This window comes from Grammomys surdaster, unplaced genomic scaffold, assembly GCF_004785775.1.
Source record: "Grammomys surdaster isolate TR1022 unplaced genomic scaffold, NIH_TR_1.0 141, whole genome shotgun sequence".
NCBI classification, from domain to species: Eukaryota; Metazoa; Chordata; class Mammalia; order Rodentia; family Muridae; genus Grammomys; species Grammomys surdaster.
Window position 1 is genome coordinate 8,007,497 of NW_021604599.1, and position 26,120 is coordinate 8,033,616.

The 26,120-nt window shown below is 42.3% G+C and overlaps 1 protein-coding gene across 2 annotated transcripts in view; it reads left to right on the plus strand.

The window, feature by feature from the left end:
* Pip5k1b (phosphatidylinositol-4-phosphate 5-kinase type 1 beta) overlaps positions 1-26,120 on the plus strand; it is a 260,298-nt gene that overhangs the window by 161,300 nt on the left and 72,878 nt on the right. For both annotated transcript variants that reach the window (XM_028764088.1, XM_028764089.1), the window contains 3 exons: positions 7,813-7,930; positions 15,149-15,301; positions 21,260-21,559. In XM_028764088.1, coding sequence (XP_028619921.1) covers positions 7,813-7,930; positions 15,149-15,301; positions 21,260-21,559 — 571 coding nt within the window. The remainder of the gene's footprint in view (positions 1-7,812; positions 7,931-15,148; positions 15,302-21,259; positions 21,560-26,120) is intronic.

Genomic DNA, 26,120 nt, shown 5'->3' on the forward strand with positions numbered 1-26,120 from the left:
TTTGTTTTGTTTTGTTTTGTTTTGTTTTGTTTTGTTTTGTTTTGTTTTTGCTATGCCAAACTTAAAAGAATCAGCCGGAGCTGGAGAGATGACTTAGAAGTTAAGAGCACCGGTGCATAGGATGAGGGTGGGAGTGGGGTGGGGTGGCAGCATCTGCCTTTGATGCCATCACTCAGGGGGCAGAGGCAGATGGATCTCTGAGTTCAAGGCCAGCCTGATATGCAGAGAAAGTTACAGGACAACCAGGACTACACAGACAAACCCTGTTTCCAGAAAATAAAAATCACTAGCTGCTCTTGCAGAGGACCTGTGTTCAGTTGCCAGCACCCATATCACCGTCCATACAGTCTAAAACTCTAGTCCCAGGGGATTCTACATCTTTTGGTCTCCAGGGGCACCAGGCATGTACATAATCTACATACATGCATACAGGTAGACATTCATACATATAAAATAAAACAAATCTTTCAAAAGATAAGTAGTTAATTAAAGAATGGACTGGAAGGACCACAAATGGCCTTGCATCTGAATTAAGTCAATATGTTTTGTCTTGATAACTTTGACTTAAATTTTCTCCATGGAAAAACAAATTGAGATGATGCTGCCATTTTGACACCGTGTTTGCAAAAACGCCAAAGTTATTCATACATTTATCAGTCTGGGGAAGAAAAAAACATAAACTGCTTAAAATCAAATAGATGGGCTGGTGAGATGGCTCAGTGGGTAAGGCGCTTGCCTTCAAGCCTGACTGCCTGAGTTTGATTCCCCAGAACTCACATGGGAGGAAGAGAAGTTCACACGTTATTCTCTGACCTATCCTCACACTGTGCCATCCGTGCATGCATATGGATGCACACGCGGGTGCACACACAAAATAAATGTAACAGAAATTTTTTTAAAACAAATGCGTGTGGAGATGGATAACAGTGACAAGAGTGCACACTTAAAGTGTCTCTATGTTGTGTCTACAATTGCCCTAATAAGTAAAAATATTAAAGCCAATTCTACTATTACAGAAAAAGATTCTTTGTTCAGTTGAAATGTCACCATATTTTCAAGATTTTTCAAAGAAAATGAGCTTACAAATAAAGACATTCTTCTTGGAGATGCTTGCTTTGTCTTTATGGCTATGAGGATCGACTTTTCAGACACACTTATGTGTTCAAAATGAGCCATTTTGTTGTTTATGACTGAGCTTGGTCTTGTCAGTCAGCTCCTGATAATTAAAGGCAGCTCCTGATAATAATCAGCCCTCAGTGCCCCGGGGGTGTGTTCCAACATCCCCAAGCATAGGTCTCACACACACACATATATACACACACACACAACTGGCGTATGACCTGCACACATTCTCCTGTATACTTTCATATTGAGTGTGAATAATTCACATCTACCATGAAGGAGTTGGTTCTGTCTTTCTACCATGTAGGTTTTGGGGATCAAACGCGGGTCTTTAGGCTTGTCAGCAAGTGGCTTTGCCCACTGAGCCATCTAACCAGCTCTACCCCTTATTCATAGCGCCTCTAGGTTGCTCATGCTATCCTACCACACTGTGATAGTTGCCTTCTGTGCCATTCAGGAAATAATGACCAAAAAAATCTAGTTTGTTCAATAGAGATGGGATCTTTTAGCACTATTTTTGATCCATAACTGGTTAAATCTGTGGTCATGAAAAGTACCCTGCAGAGTCCCAGCTGTATGTTTGCCCCTTTTGCTCTTGGGGAATTTGTTATAAGCCTTTAACATCTTCATGGGGAAGAGAAAATGATGGCTTTTCCACCATTTTGAGTAGGAAGCTAAAGTCGTAAACACCTAGACTTTCATCTTTGTTCTTCAGGTTATTGTCCCCACGAACAGCAGACCAGACACACCACTGGGGAAGCAGGCTATCCAGTCATCCCTTACTTAGAGAAATCTACTGCCACACTTAAATATACCACTTTAGAGTCTTGCAACTTATAAATGTCAATGCGACATTATAGTACGTTTCTTTAGTTCTTTTTTTAAAAAGTAGTATAACTAATTTAAAAAAAAAATAAATATCCATTGTGCATTCTTGATACATTTACATGAAGACAAATGGATTTATGTTACTTTTCCCTGCTTTCCTTGCCTGGATTCAATTTCTTCATGAGCTTAGCAAAGGATAGTGTCTCACGGGTTTCTCATGGCAGGTGTTGTTTCAGATTACATAATTCCTTGGGTAGGATGGTGCCTCCTACCAAGAATAATATCCTAGTTATCATAACAGCCAGAGTTTTCCACAAAGCAATGCATACATTAAGAATCTTGATTGTGACTTTGATTTCATAGTTGTATATATACATTATATACCTATATGTACATAACATTATATACATATATACACACACAGAGACGTGTGTGTGTGTGTGTGTTTGTGTATGAAATTCATAGCCAGGTGTAATGGTACACACCTTTAATCCCAACAACTGGAAGGCAGAGACAGGTGAATCTCTGAGTTAGAGGCCAGCCTGATCTACATAGTACATTTCAGGACAGTCAAAGCTGTGTATAAAGACCCTATCGTGAAACAAACAAACAAACAAACAAATAAATAACAATTCATACACTGATGGTATATATGTGTGTGTATGTGAATGTATCAAATACTTCTCCCCGTCCCCACGTTTCTGAGCTCATCTGAGAATGTGAGTCAGGGTAGATGGCCAGGACAGGCTCTGGTTGTAAGCAACTGAAGCACTCTGAGGTCTCTGGTGTCTCTAAAACACAAGTTTACCTCAGTTCTAGAGAACTGATTGCTTGATGTGACACACTGTTTAATTTATTTTTTTAACAGTATTTCATATGTGTTTGCATTTTTCCCACGAATATCTGTGTGCACTACTGGTATGCCTAATGCCCTCAGAGGCTGAAGAAGGGGACATCAGATGCCTTAAAGCTTGTGTTAGAGATGGTTGTGAACCATCATGTTGGTATAAGAAGTCAGATCTGGGTCCTCTGTAATAGCAGCTCGTGTTTTTAAGCACTGAGCCATCAATCCAGGCCCTAAAAGAGCTGTTTTAATTTATTTCCATGCTGAAGCAACAGAATTGGTTTCCCTTAGCAACCAAATGCATTGTGTTCCTTTTTATTATTTTGAAATCACTCAAAGCTATTTTTAGATATCACGTATTTATTCTGCAGATCATTTCATTTTGGAAATGGGCAAAGGCCCAGACATTTAAGGTTTAAGAAAAATATAACAGTCCCTGTCCAGTCTTTCTGATAACATGGTCTTCCAAAATCAAAGTGGATAAGTAAAAGAATTGTGAGCATTCAGCACCCTGACGAGTTTTCATTACTGGTCAGATAGAGAAGGAAGAACATTTTTGTAACATTTATACCACATGACCATGAACTTGAGGTGGCATTTAAAAGCAAGCTTTAGGTAACAGCTAACCAAGCATGGCTTTGTTTATGTAGTGGACAATGTATAATATTAATATACCATATATGATACAAGCTTACTCTTAATTTTTTGAGACAGGGTCTCACTGTGTAGCTTTGGCTGTCCTGGAATTGACTATATAGACCAGGCTGGCCTCAAACTCACAAGGACCTGCCTGCATTTGCATCTGGAGTGCTGGGATTAAAGGTGTTCACCACCATAATGGCTATCTTACTTTTAATAACTTTCATATTTGCAAAAAAGAAAGAAAAAAGAAAAAACAAAATCCCACTGGCATATGAAATAATTAATAACCTAAGATCTTAAGTCACTTAACTCACACGTAAATGGTAAAACTAGGGCGTGACCCCAGTGTGACTGGTCCCAAAGCTTCGCTGTCCTCTATCCCACAGTCACACAGCTCTGGAGAAGTATTTCTAGCCTCTTTGCCCATAAAAAAAAATTACCTGTGCTGCCCTTTTCTTCTCTTTTGTAGGAAATAGTATCGGTAAGTAAGCTCTAGTCTGGCAGTTATGTTTCAAAAGCTGAAAGTAAAGCTTAAATATCATTCCACAGAGACCCAAGACTTGGTGTTAGTATACATGTATGACAGGTCTATTGCTGATTTTGGGCCTATGGCTGATTTTAGGCCTTCAGTGTGTAAGCAGGGCTGCCCCTGACATCTCCTCCCTTCTCTAAGTATAGAAGGGCTGTGGCAATTCTAATCTTTCGAAGACAGGGATAGAGGCCTGACCTCCAGTAATTGAAGGGGACCTTGTAATGGCTCTGGTCCCCCTGTGGTTCTCCAGTGAGGCATGAGGGCCATACCCATCCCGATGTCTTTTTCCTGGAGAGGGGATACTTTTGACATCAACCCCTATGCAGTCAGGCTTGTCCCTCAGGGAACCCAGAGCGATATTTTTAACTTTTATTTATATTTCCTTGCAGTGCCTAGCCTTGCAACCTAAGCAAGAATTCAGATTGCCAGTCAGAGGAGGTTCTGGGTGGCCCCTCTCTGATTGGTCTAGGGGCAGAAGTGTCCTCTTTTAGGTTGGGTGGAGATGGGTTTCGGGAACACCCTGTATAAAGTAACAACCTCATCTTGAGTCTCGAGGTCCTCCATAGCTAACTTATGATAATGTATCTGAATAGGTTTTGCTACCAAATTATTTATCTGTTGTTTCACAGAGTTAGTCAGCCTATTTGAACCCCAGGGACCAGCAGAAATAAGCAAAAAGAACCCAAATAATAGTCCCAAGATGGGAGGGGGTAAGGTTGACAACCTTGGAGAGGCTGAAAACCAATTCTTGTACCAGCATTCATCTGTCTCTTTCTCTCTCTGATTTTTCTCAGGGCCTTCGCTGACCTATTTCATGCTCTCTTTAGCCCTCCCTGTCTTGTCTATGTAAAGGCAACATTCTTCTTTAAGGGCTGTACACAGTCAAGAGCTGTACACAGCCTTTTCTATTGTAATAGAGTAAATCAAGTCCAAAAGGATCTTTGCGATTTTTGGAGGTCTCTTCAGACAGCTAGTGATGTCAGTCTCTAGCTGTTTGATGTTCTTGGGTCTCTGTGGAAAAACAGTGAAACAGATGGCTATAAGCTATTGTAAACAGGCAGCTTTTATGGAAATTTACCAGCCTGAGTAGTCATAGACCTAGTAAATAGGTAGCCTTGGCAGATAATACCAACTTAGATAAGGACAAGTGTATCATAGACAGAGTCATAGTGACCTTATAAATAGGTAGCCTTGGCAGATAATACCAACTTAGATAAGGACAAGTGAATCATAGGCAGAGTCATAGTGACCTGTCCCCTGAACCCTCACCCAGCCGATACCTGGTTCTGAAAGATATCTGTATTGCCCCCCGAACACCCACACTCCAGTGTCATCCCCTTCCCCACATCCTGCCTTTCTGTGTTTATAACCCCTGTGTGAATGAATTACAATTTGAGAAAAAAATAAATAAATTATTAAAAAAAAAAAACAACATCATTCCATCCTTACAAATAATTACCTGGCCAAACACAGTCTCTTGTGATTAGAGACACAGTGACCTTGTCTCAGATAAAGGGGAGAGCAATGAGCCTTTGACCTCTGCATGCACGTGTGCACATGCACACACTTACATGTGTACACACCCACACTAACAAGTACATATACCACACACAACACTGAAAACGTATTTTTAAAGGGAACAGTGTTCATGTCTTCTACCTGAAGGTACACTGCTATACATGCACATATTTGTGTGTGTGTGTGTCTGTGTGGGTCTGTGTGTGTGTGTATGTGTGTGTCTGTGTCTCATTTCCAAGGAAACCTAAGACTATCCATTTGATACCATGTGGGACCTGAACATAGTAATCAAGGAACTATTCCTTAGAAAATGTCTTAATTAGTGGAAGCCAAGGTGAGCAACACGAGAAGCTCAGAATGCACCAAAAGCAAAGCAAAATAACTCAGCATTGTAACTGCAGCATCCGGCTTACTGCTTGGAGTTCCCAGCCAAAGCATGAAGTATCCCCCACCCCCGCCCCCCGTAGCTGTTTGTGAGCAGTCTGCTTTGAGACCATGATAAGATGAAAATTGGCAGATTTTACTCAAGTGGTTCTCAACAATGAAAGAGACATGGGCATTTCATCTTAGCTCTGACTGTTAAAGGAAACCTGCCCTGATAGCTTTGATGGTATGAAAAAGAAAGCAATAAGCAGGGGCCTAAGAAATCAAGAATAGGCCAGACCCTGAGCCCACTGAAAGCCTCCTTCCAAGCAAGCATTGCGATTGTTTCTGCTTGCTCACAACTGAGAGGAAGGAGGTCAGAGTTCACACTGACTCTTTGCTTTTAACTCTTATGTCTACATGGCTGACATTTATAAATTATTACATGTCCCATAAATCCTGAACTCATCCCAGGAGACCTACAGATGGATGCATTTCCCATCATAAATTACAAAATGTGGACTGAGGAAATATTTGGCTGTGTTGGCAGGTCATCACACATGATTAGGAATATTCAGTCATGCTTGCTTAGGGGAAACAACAGCCATTTATAAGTTGGACATGGCTGCACACACCTGTCATCTCAGCACTGGGGAGTTTAAGGCAAGAAGATCATGGGTACAGGGCAGCTTGGTCCACATAGTGAGTTTCAGGCCAGCTTGAGTTTCAAAGTGAATAACTGTTTCAAAACCCCAAAGGGAGTGGCTAGCAAGAGGGTTTCATTGGTAAAGGTGTGTACTGCACAATCCTGCCATCAAGAGTTGCATCCCTTAAACACACATAAAGATGGAAGAAGAAAAGCCGACTCCACAAGTATACATGCCTCAGATACATGCTGTGGCACACATACACACATATACACAATTTGTGTGCACAAAAGTGCACACAAAATCATAATAATACATTTTAATTTTTTTAACTGCAAAGAAAGAAACAGCCTGGTAGCTGTTTGTGAGCAGTCTGCTTTGAGACCATGATAAGATGAAAATTGGCAGATTTTACTCAGTGGTTCTCAACCTGTGGGTTGTGACCCCTATGAGGAGGTCAGATGACCTTTTCACAGGGTTGCCTAAGACCATCTACATGTCAGGTATTTATGTTATGATTCATAACAGTAGCAAAATTGCAATTATGAAGTAGCAGCAAAAATAATTTTATGGTTGGGGTCACCACAACATGAAAAACTGTATTAAAGGGTCACCGTATTAGGAAGGTTGAGAACCACTGCTCTAGATCATAGGCTACTTTAAAAATTATTTCACATGAGGTCTGTACCAATGGTTCAGTAGCTAAGAACCTGGCTGCTCTTCCGGAAGACATGGTTCAATTCCCGGAACCCATCTGGTAGCTCACAACTTACTAACTTCAGTTCCAGGGGATCAATTACCCTCATCTGGTCTCTGAGGACACTTCACACGTGTGGTACACACACATACATTCTAGCAAAACACCCAAGCACATATAATAAAAATAAATAAATCTTTTTTAATTATTTCAAATGTTCCTAGTTACAGATATTTATCCAATATCCAAGCTTCATGGCCAAGAATTATTTTAATTGGTCCACACTAAGCTCGAGGTCTTATTAAAACATTGTAATGTGGTTTCACTAGAGAAGATTGGTAATTTTCCAAGGAAGAAAAAGTGGAGGGAGGACGAATGTGTACCACACCTCATGATTAGCAGGCAATGCCTGTGTGGAGTGGTCACCGTGTCAGTGTGACTTTACACAAGCATAAGGACCATTGGCTATTGTGAAGGGAGCTTTAAGACCCCCATGAACAGAGGGTATTTTTTCCCTAGGGATAAAATTGGCCCAACACTAATAGAGTTAGACTTTGAGATCAAAACTGCATGCTGATGTTCTTTGTCTCTGTCTCCTTCGTGAATATTTGAACTGCAGCGAAGGGAGCAATCTGACCCCAGCGCATCACTACCCAGACTTCAGGTTTAAGACCTATGCTCCACTGGCCTTCCGGTACTTCCGAGAACTCTTCGGTATCAAGCCCGATGATTACTTGGTAAGAGCCTATCATTTTCCTTTCTGTGAAATGCTTGATGTTATCTTGAACAGCAGCGGTGACAAGTGCCTGTCTCTTAGAAACCTCGGGAACATAGCGGACGTTCCAAGTTTTATAATGTTTACATATTTGGCTTAAAAAATGCAATTTGATGCCACAGCTCATAACAGATAGTTATAAAATCTGCTGTGATGGCTAATTTTTAAATAACTGTAATATTACCACTTCAGGTAATTATTCCAACAGATACCTTATAATTAATTGAAAAGACTTGTGAGTTTTACTGATTAGATTCTGCTCCAATGCTCCCTCTATTTTATTTGTCTTATCCCAGTCCTGCCTTGGCCCACAATTTTACCTCGGCCTGTAATTTCAGATGACATTCAAAAGAAGCTAAATAGTTTTATTCTCCATGTCTCTTCCTATAGTCAGTCTCTGTCTCTCTCTCTGTCTCTGTCTCTGTCTCTGTCTCTCTCTCTCTCTCTCTGCCTCTCTCTCTCTCTCATATATATACATATACATCATATACATATACATCTCCCTGGCTGTCCTCAAACTCAATCTAAAGACCACCTTGGCCTTGAACTCAGAGATTGTCCTGCTTCTGCCTTTGGAGTGCTGGCACTAAAGGCATGTGCCACTGCCACCCAGCCCTGAAGTCTTTTTAAATGTATTTTCACATGTATACTCTACCTCAGCTGTTTCTTCTCTCTGTCCTCCCTCCGACACAACAGAAGGCACAGATACATCAGCCTGTGTGTGATGTGCCTGTAACCCTCGGGTTTATCTCATTCCTATTCAGAGGGCCACAACACAGCTTTTGTTTACCTAATAATTTAATCAGTTTAGTACCTTGTGGCTTTTTAAAAGTTGTTTTTAACGGGACCATAGAAAGGATGCTATACTCACTTCTCTCCCATTCTGGATGGTCTCAGTAAGACTCTGGTGAGATCCTGGTGCACTGCTTTTCAGGGCTTTACAGTCCCAGTGCCTCCTTTTTGCCTCACCATCTGTCCCTCAAATCCTGGCCCCTGTCCCTGTCACTACTAACTCAAGCACATGGTACAGCAGCGTTTGTCACTAACATTTGAATGTATCTTACAATATAAATAAAATATAAAGAAGAATGAAGATTGTTGGGTTTCATTGAGGGTTGCTATCTCTCAGGATAACGCAGTGGGCCTTCATAATGAAAAGGGCAAGATCACTCTCCTCCCTTGTGGCACACACTAAAAGCAAACGGCTTTTCCTTCTGGATATTATTTAACTTCTGATCAGCCAAAGAGAGACCACAACAGTTCACAGCACTGCTAATACAACTACCTGTCACCGCACTGGGCATGATGTGACAAGATGACTGCTCCTCTCGGTCCTACTGTGTCCATTGCTTCGCAGCCCAGCAAGCTCGCTCTGGTCCTGTCTGATCACACACAGTTGCTTTCTTTAGGAAAGTTCTTTTCTGAACAACCTCTCCTACCATTTACTCACATTTCCTTAATGATTCCTTAAGCCCAAAGGATGTATTCTTCATAGAGTAGGAGAACTTACAAAGACGCCTTGCAGACTAAACCAATGAAAAGATCTTCATCTTCCTACCTGGTCTCCAGATGTTCTGAAGACCCTCTCCACGAGTGTCAGACTTCTCATCCACAAAGTCACAGACATCAAGCTTGCTTCCCAGGTAGCCACTCTCCACTCATCCCACGGTGACTGTTCATTCTGTAGAACACAGCCTTGAGAAGTCCAATCCATCTCATGAGGTACATCTTGGAAGTTAAGCTCAAATAAAGCATAGAAGATAAATGGGTATGTCTCCAAAAGGTCTCTATAAAGAAACAGAGGATGTGACACAAATACCAAGTCCTGCCATCTGTCTAGTAGGGGCTGTTGACACCCACACTGTGAGGATACGTGGCTATAAGTAGGGGAAGAGAGAAGAGACCATTAATGAGTGATTGCCAGCTACACAGCTAGATTTGAAATTGCATCCCTGTTAATTTCGTACTGTGATGTCTAGATTTCTGCCAGAATTATTGTGTCTGTGTTCTCAGTTTCATTAAAATTCACCACGTGCTTGTTGAGTGCACATTTCAGGTCTGAGCATGTGTAATTTGGACAGGGAGGCAGTGGGGCGAAGTGCTTTCCAAGTGCGCAGCACTGTGAACTCTTCCTTATTTGTTCCTAGACAAGCGTCTCCCACCCAAGAGGCCCCAGGCATGTTCATCTCTGCAGCCACAAGCTGTTTGCTCTTTCCTTCCCCTCCAGGTATCCACAAGCCCAATGGAACTCGCAAGAGTTACTCAAAGGAATTTTTAGGCTTATCTACAGCAGTAAGAGCGAAAGCAGAGTGGGTGTTGTACACCATCAGGGAAATAGTGGGCGAGTTCCATTAGTGCCGCGTGGTTCAAGTCTACAGTGTTAGTTTGCATTGGCAGAGCCCCGTTGGGATATGCTTTCTTTCCAGTGGGTATAGCAGGGAGGCCTCGCGGAAGATTGGAATGAGAAGATGCATACATTTGAACAGCTTTCGAGAGCACGGGAGCACACAGGGAGACTTGATTCAATTCTTTTTGTTTGTCCTTTAAAATCAGCCTTGAGAAGTTGCCAAGAACACGGTAATGAAGCTCCAGGGTTCTGGAGTGGAAATCATATTCCTGTCTAATATCATAATCTCAGTCACTTACACGTTGATAAGTGTGCCATCCATAATGTAAATTCAAAAATGTTACCAAAACAGACCAAACACTTGACTGTTGATAGTGTTTTATAAATTACATACTGGACACATTAATGATCAAGCCATTCCCAGAATAGATCAGTGCTAACAGAGAATTTTAAGAATTTATTCGCAGAGATATTTAAGTCTGAATCTAGAGTTTTCCAAACAGATTTTTCTCTCTTTTGATTTAAACAATATTTTTAATACACTCCCTTCCCCAACTCCTCCCCATAAGTACCACCCTCCCCTTCCTATTCGCCCAATTTTGAGTCCCTCCACTCCCACTGAGTTTAGGTTGTACTGCCCAGCTGCTCTTTAGAATGGAGTCCACCCTGCAGTGTGGTTGACCTACCAGGGGGTCACATCATTAAAGAAAACTGAATGTCCTTCTCCCAGCAGAGATCACATGCCAATAGCTTCTTAGCTCGTGGTGGGGACTCCTTGCCCCTCTCCTTAGTCTATGCTAGGATTTTGAGTTGAGTTTGTACAGGTCATGTACGTGTTTCTAGACAGATTCTTAAATCGCCCCATGATTCCTCTACTTGCCCTTTCTGTTCCTTTATTTTGTACTCTCATAATTTTTAATTCTACTCATGGGAAGATTCTATAGGCAATTGAATTGCAGGGGATGAAGTCGGAAAGTAGAGAGTCTGGGGGTCTGACTTCATTTTTATGAGATCTGCACTGGGGTCTTACATTCATGATCAAACAGTAGACTCAACCTCTTTCTTGCTTGTCAGGATGTCCTCATTGTATTAGAGATAACACCTCACGGGAGCATCTCTAAAGTGCACATAGTACATGCTGGGTAGAGATAGTTCTTCTGTGCCTGAGAAAGTGTGCACTGAAGGCTGGGTGTCACATCATCATGTAATAATAACTTTAAATGGTTATAATAAGAAATTACTCTACCTGGGGTCTTAAGGACATTCACTTTAGTCTTTTAGCTACTTTCATATACATACGTGTGTGTGTGTGTGTGTGTGTGTGTGTGTGTGTGTGTGTGTGTGTATGTAGAGAGAGAGAGAGAAAGAGAGGGGGGTTTACTGTGAAGCCTAGAGTTTGCTATGCTCCAGACTTGCCTTGAACTCAAAGAGACCCACCTGCCTCTGACTCCTAAAGGCCCATACCACAGCACCCACTGATATTTTTATGATTATTTTAAAGGGGGAGGTTTCCTGAGCCTCCAGCTTAGTCATTCGTTCTCACATAACTTATGACTTACAAATACCAGATATTCCACTCATGCCCTCCCCACTGCCCTCCCTCCCCACTGCCCCCCCATCCATATGACCACTTTGCACATGTAACTAGGTGAGGGCCCTCTGCTTAATCTTGGCTAAAGAAATCTCTTGCCCACATTCTAATGGTTATTTTGTTTTCCCAACTTCTCCTCAGCTTAGGGGTGGGGGTGGGGCAGGTTTACAGGATTTAGGTTCTTTTGATGCTTAGAGTGTCAAAAGCTAGACCAACTGGATATGGCCGGCATGTGGAAGGCTGAGGTAGGATGGTTGTGACTTCAAAGGCCAGCCTTGGCTATATAACAAGACCTTCCTTATATCATAAAAAACAAAAAGCCAGTGGAGAGGGGTTGAAATATGAGAGTTGCCAAAAGATTGGAAATGAACACTTGCTTCTTTCTCTTCTTGCACAAATGTGTTTTTCTTGTGTATGGTGCTGCCAATGGAAAATAATATAAAAGGTGACACGTACAAGTTGCCTTTAGTCATTTCCAGTCATTTCATTTAGTCTTTGTCTCTCTGTCTCTCTTTCTTTGTCTGTCTCTGTGACTCTATCTCTCCCTCCAACCCCTCCCACCCACCCCCATCACCTGCTTCCTTTTCTGTGATGGGAAACTAGATATTCACCAAAAGCTCTGAGGAGTTTTCAACCTTGTTTTTGGCTGCCTGCATCTTCGACGGTATCATTCTTTATGCTATGACACTGTATTAAACACAACAGTGTAGTTCTGGGAAAGAGAAGCACTGTCAAGAAAACACAATGCAAAAAATGCTATTTCTTCTATTAATTGTGTGGGGGAAACTGGTTATCCAGGGCCAGGAAAGATAACTCAGTGGTTAAGAGCACTGACCACTCTTGCAGAGGGCCTGAAAGTAGGGCTCAGCACCCACTTAGCTCCTCCCAGCCTCCTATAGCAGCAGTCACAGCAGAGCCGTCACCCTCTCTGGCCTCCACAGGTACTGCATGTATGTGGTGCACAGCCATACATAGAGACAAAACTCTCATACACATAAAATAAAAGTAAAATAAAATCTGAAAAAGAACCTGGTTATCCTTATGCAGAACCCAGACCCTTATCTCAGGCTGGGAGTGTAGCTCAATAGTAGAATCTAGCCTAGTGTTAAGTTCTTCTATTCAGTTTTCATCCCCAGCACTGCAGAAATACAAAGTCAAGAGTTGCTGTCACCTTTGAGAAGGTGAGAATAGACCTTCAGGGGGAGACTGATGCACAAGACAGCTGGAAAGTAGCACGGGCCATTCATGGTCATAAACATGCTGTCAGAAGCCATGGGAAGATGCAGGAAAGGTCAACGTCAGGTTGGAAAGACCCCTGGTTTCCAGAGAAGCAGACACTGAAGGGGATAAGAATTTCAGTTGAGACCAGGCATGTGTCACAGAGACCAGACAGAAGTTGATAAAAGCGTTGACCTAGGGGGATGGGCAGGGGAGATGATGTGAAGAAGGTGGGCAGAATCAAACATTAGGATCCAAATGAGGAAATATCTAGTGTCAAGACTAGTCACCAAGGTTCTGGCTTGGAGAACAAGACAAATACTGTTTTAGCCTTGGAGATAAGGAAATAAAGAAAAGATAAAAGATGGGGGCCAGATGTTGTGGTGGGAATTCATGGCTGGATCTGCCATGGTAAGGAAAAAAAAATTCTCATTAGAACAACAAAAGCCATATAATTTGTTTGTTTGTTTGCTTGCTTGCTTGCTTGTTTTTTTGAGACATGGTCCTTCAATTTAGTAGAACTCGCTATGTAGAGCAGGTTTGCCTTGAACTCACAGAGCTCCACCTGTCTCTGCTGGGATTAAAGGCATGTGCCTGGCGTCATGCCCAGCAAAGCCATATAATTTAATCATAGCCTTAGAATAAATTTGATTTCATGCTTGTCACCTGTAAAGTACTGAGTTATAACCAAGTAGAGATGTCAGTTACAATGTTAGACACATTTGGAGCCCTGGAGTCCTGAGCTGCAGATGTCACATCATCCTCTGTTGAAGCAGTGACAGTGGACAGCATCGCGTGGGAGAGCAGAGGAAAGAGAAGACAGAGGTTTTGTGTTGAAGTGGTGTATATGCATGGGCACTCGGTCTTCAGTTGGGCCTTTGAGGGATTGCTGTAAACAAAGCACCTTCTGCTGCATTCCTATTTAACCATCTCACAAGACAGATGTGGTGACCCCTGATTCTGTCATGTGGCACTGGGCATGGAGGAATTATGCGTATTACTTTGTCATCCTTCATGGAAACATCATACACACTAAAAGTACTTTAGCCAGACCAAGACGATGGCTCAGTCAGTAAATGCTTGCTTCTAAAGTATGGGAACCTAAGTTCAACTCCCAAAACCCCCTCTAAAAGCATAGGAACACACTCTTGTAATTCCAGAACTGAGGGAGGAGAGACGGCATCCCTGTGTCTTACTGGTCAGCTTGTCTAACCTGATTAGTTAATTTATTAATTTAATAAGCTACAGGCCAACACAAGATTCTCTCAAGAGAACTGGGCAGGGTTCTTAAGGATGGTATACCCAAGCTTGCCCTTTGACTGACACATGCATGCCTACATGCACACATTTACAACATTAAAACTTTACCAAAGTGTGGTGGCACAGGCCTACAATCACAGAGTAAGAAAGTGGAAGCAGGAGAATGACCAATATGAGATCATCTTGGGGTACACTGAGAGACCCTATCTCAAAAAAAGAGTATATTGTTAATTTTGTATGTGTTTGATACATCCATGTTATGTAAGTTCAGCTGTGTGTGTGTGTGTGTGTGTGTGTGTGTGTGTGTGTAAGCAAGAGTTGATATCAGATGTTTTCCTGTACTGTTCAATCGCCATCTTATTTTGAGACATGACCTCTTGCTAAACTGGAGTTCGCTGACTCAGCAAGACTAGTTGGCTTTGGAGCTCCGGGGATCGATCTTCCTGTCTCAGACACCCCAGCACCAGAATTATAGGTGTAAGCCGCCTCACCCAGTTTCATCCATGGCTGCTGGGGATGCAAATGCAGATCTCCATGGTTGTAAACACTTTTCCCAGTCACATTCTCCCTGTCCCCAAAAGTTTACTCTAAATGTTTGCTTAGTAGAGTGGGCATTATGGCTCATTGGAGAACATTTACTAAGCCTGACAAGGTCCTGGGTTCAGTTCAGCACTGTGAATACATAAATAAGTATATACATACATGCATGCATGAATACATACGTGCATCCATGCATAAAATGATTTTTGTGTTTTTTTTTTCAGTACTCCATCTGCAGTGAACCTCTGATAGAACTGTCCAATCCTGGAGCCAGTGGGTCCTTGTTTTTCTTGACCAGTGATGATGAATTTATTATCAAAACCGTTCAGCATAAGGAAGCGGAGTTCCTGCAGAAGCTGCTGCCGGGCTATTACATGGTAAGGGGCTACACATAGCTATAGTTTCTGTCTTAAGTCGATGATTTTCCTTTGAGGGGCTTTGTTCCTGTGTGTTTCCTGTGTGTTTAGACTATGTTGTAGCCTTCACTCAATAGATTGTAAGAAGCAATAACCAGAGGCCAGCAAGATAGCTCAGTGGGCGAAAGCATTAACCACACAAGCCTGATAAACTGAGCTCAGTCCACAGAACTCTCATGGTAGGAGGAGACAAACCCCACAAAATCATCCTCTGATAGTGGCATGTACATATGCACAAATCATATACATATACACACGCTAGTAATAATAGTAATTTTTTAATTCTAAGAAGTAACAACCAAACATGGTGATGCACACCTGTTAAACTAGCATTTGGAAAGCTACGATGGAAAAATCGCAATTTCAAGGCCAGCCTGGAATACACGGAGAGACCCTGTATCAAAAGAGAAAAGGACATAAATGGAGAACTGAGCAGTGAAGCATAGCTGTTGTTGAATCACTGTCCTAGGTTTCTGTGTAGCTCAGTCATCACCTTGCTGAGGCCTGGTCAGTAAGGCGGCTGCTGAACCTTTGCTCCCTCGGCCCTTAAAAGCTGGGAAACAGTGTCTGTGTGGTGTAGTTTTAGTGCTAGAGACAGGAGTTAATGCTCTTTGCACCCAGCAGTGGTCATGCTATCCCATGGTGACATTCATCAGTTGTCTCCTTTGGTTAAGCAAGGCTTTGGGTATTGTTCCCATTAACTCCTTAATCCTCTTAGGCACTGTAGTTGTTGCCAGGGCATAGGTAAGTGATTCAGGGAGAGAGAGCTGCTGAGGTCAGTCTTCCAGAGGCTACATTCCAGCTCCGACACCATACACCAGCACCTGATCTATACCAGCTTTTCATACAGACTACATGCCAGAATGCAGGACCGTAGGTTAAACAGGTTATCTCGGTTACTTTCTATTGCTGTGAAGAGATGCCATGAGCAAGGCAACCCTTTATAAAAGAAAGCATTGAGAGCTTGCTTACTCTTGTAAAGGGTCAGTCCGTGATCATCATGATGGGACACAGACAGGCATGACACTGGAGCAGCAGCTGTAGGCTTTGGAAACCTCAGAGCCCACCCCTCCCGAATCACTTACCTTCTCCAACAAGATAGATAGATAGATAGATAGATAGATAGATAGATAGATAGATAGATAGATAGATAGATGGATGGATGGATGGATGGATGGACAAAGGACACACATAGGTTCTACATTTATCAACTTCTAAAGGTATATAGAAGCCAGATGTGATGGCCTCTAATCAAGCACTTGTGGGACTAAGGCAGAATTACTTTAAGTTCAAGGCCAGTAATTCCAGGTCAGCCTATACTCCAGAATAAGACCCTGACTCAAAGGGGTTGGGAAGGGGAGATCCATGTAAAGTCTTGGGGAGCAAGAGTTCTCTCCCGGAAAATAACAGAAGAGAAGGAGGCCAACCATCATTGATCCTCCTCACACCTGTGCTAGAATTTCAGAGTGACTTTGTGAGAAGTATCTAGAACAAAGAAGAGTACATGCAACGTTCTCATGACACAATCAAAAATGAGAAATTATTACTTCAAGAAAATAAGTCAGGGGCTGGGGATAGGACGGACTCATTGCTTGAGAGCACTTGCTGCTCTTCCAGAGGACCTGAGCTATGCTCCCAGCACTCAGTTGTTTATAACTCCAACTCCAAGGATTTGACAACCTCTTCCAGCCTCTGGGACCACACACATGCACAGTGTGACCCCGCATACTTACACATAAATAAAAATTAAAGAAAATAAACCAGAAATCTCTAGAAATAGTAAGAGTTCTTCTGAGTTGCAAAATATAAGATCAATTTGTGTTCAGGTAGATTCCTATTATATTCTGTCCTATAGATGACACTGGAGGAGAATATAAGGGGGAAAGGCCCTTGTGATGACAATAATTAGAAAAATAAGATAAACACATAGGAAGACGCTGTGATTCTCTTTGGGAAACAAATTACAGTGAATGTAACCTCAGAATAGTATTCAGTTCAGGAACAATTGTAATAAGAAAAGCTTGAAAGTGCTTAAATCTTTCAAAGCAAGTATTCATGTCATCTGACTTGAAAGAGAAGCTAGGGCTATATAGCAAAGCCGGAGAGCAGAGATGGGGAGGGGAGGGTGTGAATATGAGCAACAAACAACTTGGAGAGGAGAAGACGGATGGATGGCTTACACTTCTACTCAAAATCCATCACTGAAGGAAGTCTGGGTAGGAACTCAAAGATGGAACCTGGAAATAAGAACCCAATGTTGCTTGCTAGCTTACTTACAGGCTTATGCTTAAGTAGCGTTCTAATACAGCCCAGGATCACCTACGTAGTGATGGTAACACCCACAGTGGACTGGGCCCTTCTACATCAAGACATGCAACAGGCCCATCTAGCTGATCTAGAAAATTCATCTTTGTAGGCTTTCCTTTCAGGTGACTCTCGGGTGTGTCAACTTAACAATTAAAGCCAAGAAGAACTCAGTGATGTTTCTTACTTTGTATGCTCTCTAAAAACATTAACAAAAGGTTTTTTAAAAGGAGACTGAACTGAATAAAACTACAAAATTTTATTTAAAGATATAAAACGATGTGAAACAGTAACAAGCCATACCTTGTTCTTGAACTTGCTAGTGTAAAGATTCCTATTGTCCCCACGTGAGTGTAAGTGCCAAGCAAGCGTGGGGGCCCATCCCTGATCCCGGTGTATGAGAGGTGGAGGCAGGATCCACAGACTAAGCAGGCTGGCTAAACTAGCAGAATCTATGAGCTCCAGGTTGGAGACCCTGCCTCAATATGCAAAGTAGAAAAGAAAGTGATGGAAGAAGATAGCATAGACGTATGGCCTTTACATGCATGCACACACACAAGTGCCTACATGCAAACATACACATACTCACAGGTATATACTAAGCACCACACATACACACGAACACAGACACACACACACAGAGTGCCTGGATAACCTGTATTAAAAGTCTATAAAGTGGTAGGCAGTGTGCCACAGATGTGGTATGATGGACCAATGAGATTCCTCAGTGGGTAAAGGTAGTTGCCACCCAACCTTGCAGCCTGAGTCAGATCCCTGGACCCAACATGCTGAAAAGAGAAAACTCTCTTCTCTAGGTTGTCCTCTGATCCCCACACATGTATCATGGCATGTACATCCCCACTACCTCACATACAGAGACAATAAGTAAGGAAAATGAGATTCCTTTAAAGCTGCATCTTGTATAACTACAATTTCAGTAGATAAATCAATGGTTCGAGTGAAGAGTCCAGAAGCAGACCCATGTGTATTTGTCAATGTGTTTTATTACCTTAGGACAGATTTAAACTCAACAGGGAAGGCCTATTTAGCTGTCTACTTCATGGACATTATATTCCTATTTCAGATCTCTCACCACATACATAAAATTTGTTGCTTATGAAGTAAGGCCAAGTATAATGATAAAAATTATTACAAAGTTGGAAGGAAATAGAGGCTTAAATTCTTAAGCTACGAAAAAAAAATATTTTGCTAAACAAAAGCATAAGAAATGGATAAAGGAGCCGGGCAGTGGTGGCGCACGCCTTTAATCCCAGCACTTGGAAGGCAGAGACAGGTGGATTTCTGAGTTCGAGGCCAGCCTGAGTTCCAGGACAGCCAGGGCTGCACAGAGAAACCCTGTCTCGAAAAACCAAAAAAAAAAAAAAAAGAAAGAAAGAAAAAAGAAATGGATAAAGGTGATTCTAACAAAGGACAGAACAAAAATAGGCATAAGGTTAATGTAATCACACAGAATAATATAAAGAAATAGAACAGCTGTTTCCTCAAATCGGGGGATTGGATGAAGAATCAGGGCCAATGGTACTGGGTTGAGAGTCAGACTCATGTTGCAAGGCTTGGCAACAACTGCCTTAACCCACTGACTGACCCATCTCTCTACTCCATTATATCACAGTCTTTGTTATATGCACTTTAGTAAGCTATTTAAATATCTCGCTTACTCTTAAAATGCATCAAAAATGTGTATGTGTGCTGGCTAGTTTTGTGTCAACTTAACATAAGCTAGATCTGAAACGAGGCAACTTCAATTGAGAAAAATGCCTCCTAAAGATCCAGCTGTAAGGCCTTTTCTTAATTAGTGATTGATGGGGGAGGGCCCAGTCCATTGTAGGTGGGGCCAGCCCTGGGCTGTTGGTGCTGGGGTCTATAAGAAGGCAGGCAAAGCAACCCACAAGGAGCAAGCCAGAAAGCAGCATCCCTACATGGCCTCTGCATCAGCTCCTGCCTTCAGGTTCCTGCCCTGTCTGAGTTCCCACTCACTGATTTTGATGCTGAGCTGTGATAAAGAAGTGTAAGCCAAATAAATCCTTTCCTCCCTAAGTTTCTCGGGTCAGAATGTTTCCTCACAGCAATAGGAACCCTAACTAAGACAGTCTGTCTTTATTTGTAATGACCACATACTAGGAGAAAATATTTATTCCATATAGGGTTTCAAAAGTTGTAGAAACCCAGGATGGATCACGAACTGCAAGCAGCATTGCAACACAGAAGAATGGGCCAATGATGCTAGCACAGAGTTATTGCTGAGGTAGCTAAAAAGCATCAAGAACAGTAACTCTCTACAATAACCAGTGATCGTCGAAACTGTAATATCTATAAAGGTACTGACATCTTGCAGCATTTGTTCCTGGTGAGAATAATAGGAATGCACTGTCTTGCGGGTAAGCTTGCAGATTGGTCCCACCGTTAGGAAGACAGTCTTGCCAGCAGAATTATGTTTTAGATGATTCACCCCTTATCCCCAGGAATTAATTTTCTCTTTAGCTACCTTAGAGAATAGTCACTAGCTGTACCCATCAGTTCTTGCCTGTGTTTAGTTGAAGCTAATTTTGAGATTTATGGGCTTGTTTAATTCAACTCTTGCTGCCGTGAATTTAGAATAATGTTGCTATTCCAAGAACAGATTTAGAAGGAAATTTGAGACAACAGGGCTGCGTGTGCATCCATCCATTCTAGCTGTGTATCAACAGCAGAGTGGGTAAGGAAAAGGCGGTGCACATATACGGTGGAACGTCTCTTCAGCCATGAAGAGGAATGAGATTGTGTCACTTATAGGAGAAAGATCATTGCATCTGGAGGTAATCATATTAAACAAATTGAGTCAGTCTCAAAAAAAAAATAACACATCTCTCATGTGTAACTCTTAGGTGCATAAAAGTAATGTTTGTAGGAACAGTGAGATGGCTCATTGGGCACAGACACCTTCCTCCAAGCCCAATGGCCTGGGGTCAGTCCCTGGGACCCAAGCAGTAGAAAGAGAGAACCAGCCTCCAGGAACATTTGATCTCTCCCCTGTGCTTTCTTGCATGTGTACACCTACATGCTTGCACAAAAATAAGTGAAAATGTGATTTAAAAAAAAAATCAGCAAACATTTGGTTATCTGATACCAGTCAACCCTGCAAACATACACACACAAGCCACATAATACAGACTAATCAAGTTACATTTATATATTATATGTGTATCAAGCACATACACATATAGATAACGAGAATTAAAGAAAAAAAGGCTATAAGTTTGAAAGAGAGTAAGAGAGGGTGCATGGGAGGATTTAGAGCAAGGAAGGAGAAAGGGAAATAAGGTAATAATGTAATCTTAAAAAAGAAAAACATTCAAGTATATAAGTATGTGTGACATAAAAGGATCAAATTTCTATAGGAACAAAGGAAGACTTGAAGGAGAGGTCAGGAAGTATAGGGAGTGTAAATTAGAATTTTTTTTTACAGTGGACATTAACAGCACTTCCTGTGTTCAGTCATTTTAGCTTCTAAACTCACTTTTAGTGCAGAATTACTTTGTGAAAATGGAGCAGAACAAACTTTTCTCTTTTTTCTTTTTCTTTTTCTTTTTCTTTCTTTTTTTTTTTTCATTCAAGAATTTAAACCAGAATCCAAGGACTCTTCTGCCCAAATTCTACGGGCTGTATTGCATGCAGTCAGGAGGCATCAACATCCGCATTGTGGTGATGAACAATGTACTGCCGCGTGCCATGAGGATGCATTTGACCTATGACCTGAAAGGCTCCACATACAAGCGAAGAGCATCCCGAAAAGAGAGGGAGAAACCCAACCCCACATTTAAGGACCTGGACTTCCTGCAGGACATGCACGAGGGGCTGTATTTCGATACAGAAACATACAATGCCCTTATGAAGACACTACAGAGAGACTGCCGGGTAAGGGCATGTCTCTGATTTTCTTCGAAATAATCTCAATTACAGGAGCCCTAGCTGCTACCTGCCAATAGCATAGATACGAGGAAGATCCACAAAGATGTGTACAGTCCCATCTTTGCCTGGCCCAGTGCTGACCCAGGCTCCCCGGATCTCTGAGGAAGTGGTGGATGATCAGGGAATGACCTGAGGTCTGTTAACACATCTTTGCTGGTTTTCATAATAGTCTCTGTCAGCTTCCTTTGATAAGATAACAGGAGAACTTTTACATTCATTCCTTCCTCCCTCGGGGGAAGGTAGTTGAGAAGGAAATGAAATTTAGACTTAATGCAGAAACCAGCGAGGAAAGCCTTATTCAAATCGTGGACGAAATGGGATTTTGACTGAGGAGACTGAGTTTAGGGGAAATGTACTTGGTGGGATTAATGAAGGGCTGTCTGGAGACCCACTGTGACTTATAAATGCTGCATCTCTGCTCCAACTGTTCTGTGGTCTGTGAAGCACCGGGTTAGAGCACAGTGCTCTGTGAAACTGTGATTTCAAGGTAAGGAAGGATTCCCCAGCGGGTGATGCTTGTACCTTATCGTATTGATTTGTAAATACGAGTGACCAAAACTCTTAGCATCTTATATGGTAAAAGGGGGTACAAATCCTCTTGGGGGAAAAGATACAGATATTATCCTGATAGCTGCTGAAGGCTGATGATGATTAATACATATACTATCCAGAAATAGACTTACACAGATTTATCCACATGGACTTGGAAAGCCCATTAAGGCTGTTTAGCTGACTAGAGAACTATTGGGCGGAGCAGAGGACTTGATGGTGCAGGCTGGACCTTTGCCAAGGCTTGCTAGAAAATGGATAGTACCATTAAGCAAGACCACCAAAAAATAAGGGCTATGCTATTCAGGCTGTGCCTTTCTGAATCTCCCCTAGAACTGGGTAAATGACACACGTTATTGTGAGAGAGAAAGGACCTATACCCACACATCCAGCCTGGCCACACTCGGATCTCAGGTGAGGAAGGCCGGTTGAGCACTCTAATGTGTAGGGCAGAGAGTCCCCACTGAGGAACCTAATTCTACATTCTCCGGGCTTTTCCTTTTCTCCTGCTGTAGAATTATGATAGCTCATGAAACTAACTCCTTGGATTCATTTTCTTCATTAACACAATTGTTCCATAAAGGGTTATGTAGCAATGGCAGATCGAGAGCACAGTGTGCCAGGTAGCAATGAAGAGCACACAGTGTGTCAGGTAGCAATGAAGAGCACACAGTGTGCCAGGTAGCCTAAGACTCCTTCCTCATCACTTCCTTCTCCCTTTGAGCCCCTTGAATTCAGCACAGCCATGCTCCCATTTTAATTGCTGAAGAAATTCCTAAAAGAAGGTAATCCAGGTTTTGGGGTGCATGCCTTTAATACCACACATGGAATGGTAGAAGCAAGCAGACCTCTATGAATCTGAGACCAGCCTGGTCTACATAGAGAATTTTAGGACAGTTAGCACTACATAGTCAGACCTTGTCCTGAAGAAAGAGAGTTGGATACTTATTCAGAGTTAAGAGAAATGGCTCAGCAGTTAAATGTTGCGGGTAATTAAAAATGCCCCACATCGGCCGACTATCCCAGCAGCAGTGCAGCTCTGCTTAGCTCAGGCCGCCGTGTTCCATGGCCAGAGCCAAGCACACCACAGCTGGAAGTGGCCAGAGGCCACATGAGCTACAACAAGATCTGCGAGACCAAGGCTCCGGCCAGCCAGAAACACCAGCCCTGGCACCCATGAGACACCAGCGTGGGAGATGGCTCTGCTAGTCTACCATACTGTCTCCACAAAGCTTGGCTGAACCCCAGAATACCCGCCATGCCCTCAGTACCCGATAGAATGAAGACTCTTAATACTTAATGGCTATCCAATTGGTACATATATTTGAAAATGCTCAATTAACAAGATGCCCACACAATTAGAGTTGTTACCCAATACATAACCTTAGATAAAATTTATTACCCAGGACTGTTCTTGATGCATCCGTAGTTCTCCGTGGTGGATACGTCTCTCCTCTCTCCTAGCTCCCCATCTTCCTTCTCCTCCTCCTCTCCTCACTCCTCTCACATTAGCTCCTCCCAATCACCATGCTTATTGCAAATAATATAGCAGTAGCAAGAAATTATCCTGCTACAGTTAAAACCACTGGTTACACTTCCAGAGGACACAGTTTTGATTTCCAGCTTCAACATAGTGGCTCACAACCATCTGTAGCTCCAGTTCCAGGGATCCAACACCCTCTTCTGGACTCTGTGGGCAGCGGGCATGCATATAAGCAAAACACCCATCCATGTGAAAATGTCTTCTAATTTTAAAAAGAAAAAACTTGTGCAGTGTTGCTTAGTAGGTCGGTGATAGAACTCACATCTGTCTGGGGACAAAGCTTATAATCTCAACAATGGAGACGGTCTTCTTATGATTTACTTTTATATTTTTATTCATGTGTGTTTGTGTGTCTGCTATGGGAGACAGGTGATTCTGAGGTCACAGGCTGTTGTGAGCCACCTGACATGGATGCTGAAGTCACGTCCTCTGGAAGAGCAGCGAGCACTGTGAACTGCTGAGCAGGCTCTCTGACCTCTAAGACGTTTTTTATTATTATTATCTTTTGACAGGTCATAGGAAGAGCAGTGGGAACCAAGCAAACAAAAAAATATCCCACAGAGCTATTCAGCTATTTGGAGGATTCATGTTTTCCTTTTTAAAAAAGGGGGTGGGGATGGGGAGAAAGAAAAGAAAACACACACACACATTTTAATGGAAACCTTTTATCTTGTGTTTTTTCTACCCTTGCAGGATGTGGGTGAAAAGTTACTTCCAAGTTCCCCAGAGTATAGTCCAAGCCTCTCCAGTCTTAGATTTGTTTTTTCCCCTCGCCCACTGCCTCTGAGTGTGTGTGTGTGTGTGTGTGTGTGTGTGTGTGTGTGTGTGTGTGTGTTTTCTCAGTAATATTGAAAACCTTCTTCTACAGTCTGCTAAGGCCATATACTTCTAGGCCAGGAAGAGAAAAAGACAAATATGAATACCATTGCATAGGATTTGTGTGTGTGTGTGTGTGTGTGTGTGTGTGTGTGTGTGTTTGTGTTTCCTGAGCCCAATTCTGAGAGAATATAGTCCAACATGACCTTTTGATCAAAAATGAGGTCCTGGAGATATGCCTGTTTATTTTCTATTTTTTTAACATGTTTATTGTTCTGACAAGCATAGAAGCCAATGTCAAGGAATCAAATTTCATTTGAATTTATGTAAGATGCAAGCTGTGAAACTTGCTCTTCTCTTCACAAATGCTTTCATCCCTGGGTATGGGAACATGTAAATGCTGGGCCTGACTCCAGCCCTGCCCTGCCAAGTCCTCTGTGATCCTAGCCTGGGGGTCGAGCTGTATGCAATGCAGGGTTCTGTGACTGTGGTTCCTGGTGTTTCTAGAGGACTCCTTTGTAAATCTGATGGATGTTCCACTGATGTGATAAACACTCTCACCCAAAGCAGCCTTAGCAAAGGGTCTGATTTGGCTTACCTCTCCAGGGCCACATTGTCACAGTCTATTAAGGGGAGCCAAGAACACTGCGTACTGGCTTGTTCCCCATGGCTTGCTCAGCCTTCTTTCTTATACCACCCAAAACCACCTACCCTAGGGTGGCACCTACCCAGAGTGAGCTGGGCCCTCCAACATCAAAAAAATGCTTGTTTGCAGGCTAATCTTATGAAGGCATTTTCTGGATTAAAATTCCCTTTTCCCTGATATCTAGGTTTGTATCATATGGTAATTTGTCATTATGTTTAATGTTTACCCTCTAGCTTTACTTAATAGTACCTTTTTTATTTAATTTAGACAGGAGTTGTAAACTACCTGCTACAGGAGTAGGTTTGTATGGTTGGCTGGTTGGTTGTTTGGTTGGTTGGATTTTAACTTGTTTATTTATTTATTTATTTATTTTTGGTCCAGCTCTTTGTGCCTTTCCCTCTCTGTTTCTCCTTCACTTCTCAGAACTGAGCTTCAGTATGGCTGATGGGTATTGGGATCTGTGGGGGATGTGGGGTCACTCTGAGGCCCATGCTGGTACCTAACAACTGGGGATCTCTTCTGTTAAAACCCTGCTGTCTACATGACACTTCAGAAAGAAGCCAGTCAGAACATTATTATGGCAGCACTCCAGCATGAGAAAGTTGAGCTGGGCTCATATTGGTCCTTATTGCTGAGGATGGAGTGAGTGACCTCCATGTTTGATCCATTGCCAAACAGTCTGAGAGATGCGGTGATGATAGTGTGTTGTAAGGATCGATGTAGGTGATATCACAGCTTGATACTGAAGGACGTGAGGAATTCTTGGGTAGGCAAAGCAGTAGAAACAGTATTCCTAAGACAAACCTATATATTGGATATGAAATAGCATGACACATTTTGGTGACTATAGTTGTTTGTCATCATAGCAGCTAATAATTAGAAAAGGCATGTGAGGTAAGAGAGAAATCCATCCAGATATTTGTCAAAAAACCTTTTCCAGTGTTATGAGCACT